This window comes from Condylostylus longicornis, unplaced genomic scaffold, assembly GCF_029603195.1.
Source record: "Condylostylus longicornis isolate FDR11 unplaced genomic scaffold, ASM2960319v2 ptg000010l, whole genome shotgun sequence".
Taxonomy (NCBI): Eukaryota; Metazoa; Arthropoda; class Insecta; order Diptera; family Dolichopodidae; genus Condylostylus; species Condylostylus longicornis.
Window position 1 is genome coordinate 8,200,322 of NW_026577979.1, and position 10,899 is coordinate 8,211,220.

Sequence of the window (10,899 nt, forward strand, 5' to 3'; positions counted from 1 at the left end):
TCAGCAAGTCCCATGGGCATGAAGTAACAGCGTAAGCTAATCTTCAACAAGTCCCACCCCCCCCCAATCCAATGGTGTTATACGACCCGTGCCTAGTGGACTAGTTGGTAGCCGGGGGGTATACTGGCTACCGCGAACGGAGTCTCTCTGATACCGGGTCGCCTCAGAGAGTAACGATGACCTTATCCTGGTAAGTCGGCTCTGGCAGGATGGACTGTTTTTCCGGACACACTCGTGGGATCAAAATGGAAGATTCGATTAAAAAAATTTTAAAAAAACAAGAGCCAATTGGCACCTCGTCAGAAGACGAGATACTAGCTTCCAGTCAGGAAGCAGGTGTATCGATTGGTGGTGATGAAACCAGTAAGGTAGCAAAACCACCAAAACAATCTACACAAAAAGCTAAAGGAACCAGCCATAGTTCCAAAAGCAGAAAATCAAAAGGACCCGCCTTCGTACTCAAGAAGAGATATTCGAAGGCCATCTTCATTTTAGGCAAGATTGCCCAGAATGAAGCAGAAGGTAAAACTTCTGAAAAAGACGCGGAGGACAAAGTCAAATACCAGAAGGTAATTGACGAGTACAATGCGTATAAGAGCACGAAGCCTCAGGAGACCACAAAAAGAGTAAGGTCTCAAGATGAAGACAGAAATGCTCAAGAGAGCAAAAGGTCGAAGGTCGTCAAGCCAGGGACAACCAGACCTTCAACATCAAGTGGAAATCATGCACAGGGGAGAACAATGAGCGAGGTGGTCCGTGATCATCTCCAGTTTGGGGTGGTGGACAGAAAGTCTACCAACCTGAAGTTGTCCTCCGAATTATGGTGCAAGGTCGAAGCAAAATTATCGGAGATGGTAGTTGAACATCTCCTAACGACCGATGGCAACGAAGTCCTGAGCTTCGATTCATCTGAGGTAGTCAGGGGCTACAGGGTGATCAAATGCGAGGACCGGCTTTCCGGGGATTTTCTTAGTTCGTGTGTTGCTAAGATTAGCGATACATGGGATGGGTCCAAGATTGAGCTCATCCCAGCTAAGGAAATTCCTAGGAGACCCCGGGCTCGTATTTGGATCCCTAAGATGAATATTGCGGGGGACAAGTTGCTAAAGGTCCTAAAGATTGCCAATCCTGAGGTGCCGATGGATGATTGGCAAATTATCAAGAAGGAGGAACCTCAGAAAAACAGTGAGTCCTTCCTACTTCTCATTAATGAGGAGAGTCTACAGCCGTTGGACAGGAGGGACAACAGACTGCGGTTTGGCATACGGCATGCCAAGCTCAAAATATTTCGAAATGCGGACCCAGAAGGGGACGCCATAGAAGAACCGAGCCAGCTCCTTGAACAGATGGAGGTGGCTGATAAGAGCAAGAGCGATGAGGGTAATCCAGGTTAATCTCAAGCATTCGAGATTAGCCTCGGATAACCTATTGATCTTCCTAGAAGAGGAAGACATCGACATCGCTCTAATTCAGGAGCCTTGGGTGAACGGTAACAGGATAAAGGGACTGGGCACCCAGAAATACAACCTATTCTACAGGATTGTAGATCCAGCTGAAGGTAAGATCAGAACTTGTGTCTTAACTAAAAAACATATAAAAGCCTTTCTTTGCTCTAATTTCAGTACCGCAGACATTACGGTGGTGAGGATTGAAGGAAACGGCGGGAACCTATTAATGAGCTCAGTCTACATGGCTCATGATAGGCCTGCTCCACCTCCGGAAGTTCAAAACCTAGCAGAGGTTGGCGCAGCCGAAGGAGCAAGTCTGCTTATGGGTTGCGACGCCAATGCCAGACATACCCTCTGGGGCAGCACAGAGATCAACGAACGAGGTGAGTCTTTATTTAATTTTGTCTTAGATAGTAATCTAAAGATAGCAAATAGAGGCAACACCCCTACCTTCACTTTTCCTAGCACAGACAGGTTTGCTGGCTGGGAAGATGTGATAGATATAACACTCAAAACTAACAACTGTATAATCGAGGACTGGAGGGTATCTAGCAAAAGGTCGTATTCTGACCATGCCTGGATAGTCTTCACGGTGGGATTCGAAGTTGGGAATCCCAAACCTTTTAGGAACCCTAAAAGAACAGATTGGGTTAAATTCAGAGCCATCGTGCGGGCCAAGCTCATGGTCATGCCCGATATTAACAACTATATTAAGGAAGTCGAAGAACTTGATGCGCAAATCAGTAGATTTGAGAAAGTCATGGGCGTGGCTTTCAGAGCATCCTGTCCTCTGAAATATTCAAAAAAAAAGTATCCCCCGTGGTGGAACGAAGATTTGAGTAATCTCCGGAAGATTACCAGGGATGTCTTCAATATCTGCTACAAGAATGGGTTCTGGCAACCTTATAAGGAGTGCCTGAGAGAGTATAAAAGGGCTATCCGTTCCGCAAAAAGCCAGGGTTGGAGGGATTTTTGCGGAACTGTAGAATGTACCAGGGATTCTGCCAGATTGAGCAGAGTGCTTTCCGAGGACCATACCAGTCCTTCTTTTCTGAAGGATGAGGGTGGGACATGGACAAAAACATCTATGGAAACTCTCAATTTACTAGTGGACACGCATTTCCCGGGTAATACCGGGTCGGCTCGGGAGGCTATCCAGTTGGATTCCCTTCCGGGGCAGCCTGTGTCGAGTGAAATGGTTGAAGCTATTATAACGGTGGAGAAGGTTAGCTGGGCGATAGATAACTTCTCTCCATACAAAACGGCGGGGATAGATGAGATATTTCCAGCTATGTTACAGGAGACGAAGGAACTAATAGTTCCGTGGCTTCTAAAAGTTTTTAGAAGTTGTCTTATCCTTGGATACGTGCCCAAGTCGTGGAGACGTGTAAAAGTTGTTTTCATTCCCAAACCGGGAAGAAGGGGCCATGAGGGCGCCAAAGATTTTCGACCAATTAGTTTGACTTCCTTCGTTCTAAAAGCGCTGGAGCGCGTTCTGGAGCTAGGGCTCAGGAACAGAATGAAGGAAGTTCGACTTTCGCCTTCCCAGCATGCATATTGCGGGGGAAGGTCCACAGACACCGCACTACACGAGGTAGTGAGGACTATCGAACAATCTATCCATTATAAGCAATACACGTTGGCGGCCTTTCTAGACGTGGAAGGGGCTTTCAACAATATTGGTTCGTGGGCCATAGAAAATTCTCTGACTCAGTTGGGGTTGGAAGATGCTTTGGTACGCTTTATATTATCCATGCTGCGGACCAGGATCCTGTATTCGGATCTTGGTGATAGTAGTGTCGCAAGGTACATTAGTAGGGGAACGCCCCAAGGTGGGGTGATTTCGCCACTTTTGTGGCTTGTTGTTATGAACGAGGTTCTACTGCAACTTGAAGAAAGGCGAGTGAAGGCAGTGGCATACGCTGACGACCTAGTAATCCTGGTTTCCGGCTTTGACCTTCCAACAATCAGTGGGGTTTTGGAAGGATCTCTAAATGTGGTGAGCTCTTGGGCTAAAAGATGTGGCCTTGGAATGAACCCAGCCAAGACGGAACTTGTACTTTTTACGACTAAGACAAAAATCCCGAGCTTTGGACTGCCCCGATTGGGTGGTTTGCGGCTCAGTTTGAGTCCGGCAGTTAAGTATTTGGGAGTCATACTCGACTCTAAACTTAACTGGAAGCTTAACGTGCAAGAGAGGGTGAACAGGGCCTGTACGGCACTTTACACCTGCAAAAAGATGGTCGGCAGGAGGTGGGGGCTGAAACCTAGAATGGTTTTATGGTTATACACGGCCATTGTACGACCTATATTAACTTACGGTTCACTCGTGTGGTGGCCGGCGTTGGGGAAAGCTTACAACTGTACCAAGATCGGTAGGGTACAGAGGGCTGCATGCATAAGCATTACGGGGGCATTGAGATCGACGCCCACGGACGCTATGGATGTACTCCTCCATTTGCTTCCACCAGACATCCATATTAAGAATCTGGCCGCGGCAAGCGCCGTTAGACTCAGAGAAGCTGAGTGCTGGCACGAAAGGCCGTATGGCCACGGCAATGTCCTTCAGTCACTACCGGACGGAGTGGTTGCGGATGCTACAGACTATTGCATCCCTAGACTTGAGCTTGACAAGAAGTTTCGGGTTGAGCTTCCGTCTCGCGGGCAGTGGAAAAGAAATCTTCCACTGCAAGGCTTTGATGTTGCTCTCTTCACTGACGGTTCCAAGGATAGGAATGGGGTCGGTGCTGGAGTATTTTCAGAGACTCAGAACATATCGGAGTCCTATCGCCTTCCCAACGGGTCAAGCGTGTTCCAGGCGGAAGTATTCGCCATATGGAAGGCATGCGAAATCCTGGGAAGGGATTTGGTTGTGGCCCGGGAGGTCGCAATTGTGACGGATAGTCAGGCTGCGATTCTGGCTCTAAATTCGCCAAAGATATTCTCAAAGTTGGTAGGGCTTTGCTACGATGAGCTGACGAGATTGTGCAGTCATCATAGTATCACCTTACTCTGGGTTCCGGGACATAGGAACATACCAGGAAACGAGCGGGCTGACGAGCTGGCCAGATGTGGGTCGGCATTGGACGGCTCCAGGGCCGAGCGAGTTCTTGTCCCTATAAACACCATCAAAACTGATATATACCGCTTCCAAGTGGCATGTGCGGACCGCAGGTGGAGGGGCCTGAGCACATGTGCAACGGCTAGGAAGACGTGGCCGAAATACGACCATAAGAAATCAATGAGCCTCCTGGCGATGCCTCGACCGGACATAGCTAAGTTAGTGGCTGTGTACACGGGGCATTGGCCTGTGGGGGATCATGCAGCTAGGCTGGGAATTCCCTTTAATACGTCATGCCGCAGTTGTCGGGAGATAGACAAAAAAGAGACGCTTTTTCACTATCTCTGCGAGTGTCCGGCTCTTCAAAGGGCCAGGTTGTTGTCATTTGGGAAAAGGGACATAATGGAACTGGGGAACATTTCTAGTAAAAGTATCGGGGACGTAAATAAGTTCCTTAAAAGAACGGGGTGGCTCTGATCGCTGGCCCTGGACCAACGTACTTTGACAACCGGGTTTCACGAGGCGGTGGTAGCAAAACGGCACGTCAGTGCTAATTGGGGTGTTGGCCAGTCGGGTCGCACCGGCCACTCTAACCAACCAACCAACCAACCATACAAATTTCCATAAAATAATTATTTTAATATGGAAAAACCCAAGGCTCATCTGAATTGAAATGGAAAAAATACCGTAATCGAGATTTCACTTTGGACTTTCTCTATTTCATTTTTTATTATCGTGCTTTGTTATAAAAATTTTAATATATATAACTTAAACTAGTCGAAAAAGCTGAGATATAAATGTAATTGAAAACCCATGGTTCACGGTGATTTGAACAGTTTATGGTAGAAATTGAGCTGAGCAGTTATCCTACAATGACCTATACAGTCAAATAAAGTTAATGAGTTTCTTTTATAATTTCAGTAAAAAAAACTCTTAAGGTCGTCATTTTTAGATTATTAACTCGAATTATAACATTTACAAAACTACGTTATTAAAAAATTTTTACTCTATGAATCCTGGTTAGAAAACTATTTTATTCTCTATTCTAAAAGATAAGGTTTTTATCTAGGTTCTGCATGTTATTCGCATGGCAGCACAAAGTAACCGTTTTCAAAGTTAGAGTGTTCAACAAATTCCTCGCACATACTAGTAGCTACAAACACACTATATAAACATTCATTAAAAAATTGTTTTTTTTTTTTCAAATTTCATCTATCTCGAACCCTCATCCAATTTAAAAAGGTTGGCTGATTTTATTTTAAGGCTGACTTCCGTTAAACTCTTTCTTGTAAGACTTTAAATATTAACAGCGATTGTCTAATTCTCTAAAAAAATATTTTGTCCTCGACTTCTTATTTGAGATTTTGCAATAAAAATAATTCTTTTCTAAGTGCTTATGTAAAATAGTTCAAAAAATTCTCAATAAATTTGTTTTTTATTAAAAAACTTAAGTTACTTTGCTATATTTTACAGTAAATAGAAAATTTTATTTCATAACTCCTTTTTGATTCCTTTGCATCCTTGACTAGTTGAATAGAGAATTACGAGTTACTCCGGTTAAAAATCATATAAGAAAGAAGAAAAAAATTGTTTTTACAAATCCAAACACTCCTGTATCATTTTGAATATAAAAAGATAGACACGGAGGGGAAGGGAAATTTATTAAATGTTCTGCTAAAATTTTATATTGCAGAGTAAGATTTGTCGCGTCATAATATTTTTCCACAAATCACAAATTTGCACATTTTCATATCCTTTTGGGAACTCATGAATTTTATTTTCTTTTTTTCTTGTTTATTCTAATATTCTATGTGCTTTGTACTATTATATTTCAGAGATTTTATATATGTACTTTCATTACTTCAGTAACGAAACTACTTCTTTACATAATTTTGATGCCGATATTCTAAATTTTTTAAAGGAAAATTACAAAAGTACATACGAGTACAACCACACATTCATATTAAAAGTAAAATAATTCTGTTGAATACGGGGGAAGAGGATTAGAGCAACAACCTGAAAGATTGCAGATAAAGTTATGAAAATGAAATTTTAGCTATTTTTCATTCTGTTAGAAAAAAGAAAAAAATTAAAAAAGCGATGGCATTCAAAAAATACAAAATAAAATAAAATGAAATCCGAAAAAGTTCCACCTGAATAAAAATTCATTGCTGATAGAATAGATAAACGTTCAGTGAATAAACAAAATTTGATATAAAAGTGACTTAATGTTTGTGTTCTATTTGATCAGATTGTTGTTTTTCTTTTTGCTTTATTTTTAAAAACAGAAGTATGAAAACTAACATTAACCAATAAGCCAGGTGAGAAATTTTGTTCGGATTCCACGAATATTACACAAATGGAATTATAATACAAGCCGGATTTTAAAGTCTTATGGCTGTAAAGACTAACTGCAAAATTTTGTAGTCGGCAGCTTTGTCGGATTGTGTGAATTTGAAATATCGTAGATGAAATTAACTGTCAAATTTAAAAAATTCGCATTTTAAAGATGTTGGCTAATAAATTTTAAAATATTTTAATTTCGGGGTCCGTATTGATTGCCTCATTTTCACTCTTAATTCGAAATTGAATAATTTTTGATTTACCCAACTCAGAAAATATTGAAATAAAGAATTTTGTTGGCTTTTCAAGAGTCAAATATTAATTTCAAAAACCTATATGCGAGAAGGAAGTGAAGCATCTTTTAGAAATTTTATCTTTATCATAATTTTGCTAATTTTGCAAGTAACTTAATTTTAATTACGAGGTTTTGACGTGAAAATTTTAGAGAAAATTGCAAAAAGACCACCTGATCTTTGCTATAACAGTTGCCGTTATTTAATAATAAATCTCAACTGATACAACTATGTAAATGCGAAAATGAAATCTATGACCTGAATAATTAATTTAACAGTTTTTAATGTAGACAGCAAACATTTCAAAGTCAAACTTAAAAGCAATTACGTTATACCTTAACTTAGTCTGCATCCTACCTGTAAATAACGCCAAAAAAATTTACAAATACAAATATGAAAATAAAAGCAATTACTATTTAACTTTCATGTACTTGCTATAATCATAAAATACTAATATGCAATTGGGATTTAAAATATTAAAGCAAAATTTTGATTAAATTACACCATGTATATATTTGAGGGTAATAACAGTTGTATAAGTTGCTGATGGTTTAAATTCTTAGAATTGCAATATAAGAGTGTATAAGATTTTCATTTTTTTCTTTACTTCTTTTTTACATTTTTATCTTGTGTTTTACTTTCGAATATTGCAGATTTTTTGCTATCCCCCTAAGATTATAGCTTTGCATTGATGTACCTTGTAATTTTTTTTTGGTGAAATACGAATGCAATTTTGAATAAAGATGTTATTTTGCATAGGGATTGTATACAAATGTCAGTGAAATGAATTATAAACACTATAAGACTATAAAGACTTTATGCATTATAAAACAAATTTTTTCCTCTTATGTACTTGTTATCATTATAATACAAGATGTATAGTTCCTTCGTGTAGAAAACTGTTAAATCATTCTAATTTTCAATTATAAATATTTGAGAAAATTTCTAAGAAAATCTAAGAATATGTCGCAGTCAAAATTATCAAAAATGTTTGTAATTTTCTAGATCATATTTAGGCTCACTCATTTATTCATTGGATGAGAAGTGGAAAATTGAATGAAATCGCGAGTTCATATGATGTTATTTTTAAGTGAGATTTTTTCAAGTATCTTTTTTATTTTAAAATTTTGAGTACACATACATGTGTGCAGAAAGTATTTTTTTGGAAAATTAAAAGATTCAACATTTTTGCATGACATGTTAAGAAAAAATGAGAAATTGAGAAGATGTGAATTTTTATTCGAAAAGCGACTTGAGTAAGAAGACAATAAATTAATGATTAAAACATTAATTAAATATATTTAATTAATATTTTAAGGTTTCTATAAGGAATTTTATAGGAAATAGTTTCTAGGCGAATTCGAAAATCCATGTGAAAAATGAGAGTTCGTTAGTTATTTCTGCTTAATGGAAATGAAAGTAGTGTGGGAAATGAGCATACTCCAAAAATTTCCCCACCGCTCTGTTATTCAAAATGCTCGTTTTCAAGTCCCATTTTGATTTCAAAAATATTATTATAATTAAAGTTAAATTTTTTTAAAGTTGTAATAAGGAAAATGCAAAAATTTCAAATGAAATTTACACAAAAATAGACAAATCTTAAATGCAAACAATAACCGTTCTACCCTCATTCTCTAAAAAACAAAAACCAAAGTATCATTACATTCTAGTTATAAAAACCGAACATAAAATAAGGGTATAGTCGCTACCCATGATATTGTGTATGTTAATGCCTCGTCAATTTCTTTGCAACCTAATTAAAATCATCATAAATAATTACAAAAATAAAAACTTCATTTAGTTTTCATTGACAGAATCTTAAAAAAGTTTTAAATCTTTTCATTATTTTTATCCTTTGTCAAAAATAAATCGCCATTTTTTTTCTTCTTATTGCTCTTTTGTTTTTCTTCAAAATCAACTACGTATATTAACGTATGTATATAGAAGAGTTAAGTAAAAAAAAAATTAAATTTAAAATGTCAAATTCAATGTAAATACACTTACATTAATAAATAAAAAACAAAATACAAACAGAAAGGATCAAAATCACAAAATAACAAAAAAAAAATTCAAGTAATTTTAAAATGAACTCAGATTTAAGTATATATCCTTTTTGTATTACATAAAAGGGATCTCCTGTTCTCCCTCTCTTGAGTGTTTGATTTTTAATTAAATTCACCCATCAGGACACTACCAGCAGCTGAGCAGTAAAATTAAGAATCGAAAAATAATAAAAAAATAAAAAAAAAAATAAAAAATAGAAAGAGTAATAAAAGTGGTGCTTAATCAAGGGTTTCGCTGCCTTTGTTGCCATTTCCTTCTTATTTTTTGCTTCTTTATCTCGCCTTCTCAATTCTTTTCATTTTTAATATTTTTTTTTATATTCTTTCTCTCATTGAATGAAAAATTTGTTAAGAAATATTGTAAAGCGATTTTTAATTCAACTCATAATTTGAATTTGATATTTAATTTTGTTTTCTTTTTTGTTTTTTAATAATGAAATTGATGTTAGTTGGGCGGAATATACTTGAATTTTGAATATTGTCTGTTGTTTTATTTAAAGTGTAACGCAATGTCTATAGATACAGAAAAATTTTATAATGTTCATGATAATAATTCGAATTAATTTTTAATTTTACTGTTGCAATACTAGACGATTTTAGCATGGAACAACATAAAATTGGTTTTTTCTTTGAAGAAGAGTTTTGGATTTAGATTTTTACATTGAAAAATTTGCAATAAAAAAACGGTAATGAAATAGCACTAACAAATAGAAAATGCGAGTCAAATCAACTTGCACCCTCTAAATCGAATTAATTTTTATTCCTTTACCATTGTGTTTATGTATAGCGGAAGTTTTTCTACAAATAAAATATGTTTGATTAGGACTTCCTATTTGATATTAATTTCCAATTTCATTTCTGCATTAATAAATTTGCATTGTTTTTATAGAAAGAACCAAATTTTTTAAATTACAGTGGTTTAAACATAAATTTCAAAATGCACCACTGTAGTACCTTACCAACCTGTTAAAACATCATAATGCACTGATGCAACAAGTAGAAATTTCCGTTTAGTGAAATTTATGTATAGAAACTCCTTAATCGACAATAGAGTTCAATAATTTGTTTTTAAATAATGTACGAAAAGTAATTATAAATTTCATTCAAAATCAAAATATTTTAAATTAAACACTCACTATTGTCAAATACAAAACGACAATTACACAAACGGATTATATTTTTTCCTTATTTAAAAAAATTTTATAATTATGTTTTCACGTGACTGAATTTTAAGGATAAATTACAATCTTAACTAATTAATCGTAGTCTCAGAAGTAATTAGTTTAATCTGATAATAAAACCAATCGAATGATTACAATATAAAGCGACGCTTTTAATTACAAAATATTATAATCGTAGAATCGCAGTTATACTTATACTTGGTCAACAACATGAATCTCTATTAAAAATAAAATTGAATTGTTGTAGATTCTCGCTTTTTTCATAATATTTTTGTTTTTCTTAAGGAATAGAGATGAGATGAAGGATGATTTTTTAAATAAATTGGAATTGAATGCAGATATGTAGGTTGTTATATAATATGTGCAGTGTTGTGCATAAAATACATATACAAAATATTAATTACGTTCTATTTAATTTATAAAATAAATACAAATACAATAATACATTTGATATGCATTTATTGGAATTTATTATTATTTAAGAAAAGAAACCTCAATGTTTTCTTAAAA

The 10,899-nt window shown here is 36.2% G+C and overlaps 1 protein-coding gene across 1 annotated transcript; it reads left to right on the forward strand.

Annotated features, from left to right (window-relative positions):
* Positions 1–245: 245 nt before the first annotated feature.
* Positions 246–1,394, forward strand: LOC129618882 (uncharacterized). Its single transcript, XM_055533908.1, has one exon. It carries the CDS (start codon positions 246–248, stop codon positions 1,392–1,394), a length of 1,149 nt encoding a protein of 382 aa, XP_055389883.1.
* The last annotated feature ends 9,505 nt before the right edge of the window (positions 1,395–10,899 follow it).

Coding starts and splice junctions, on each gene's coding strand:
- LOC129618882 (XM_055533908.1), top strand. CDS start 246: ATGGAAGATTCGATTAAAAAAATTTTAAAAAAACAAGAGCCAATTGGC.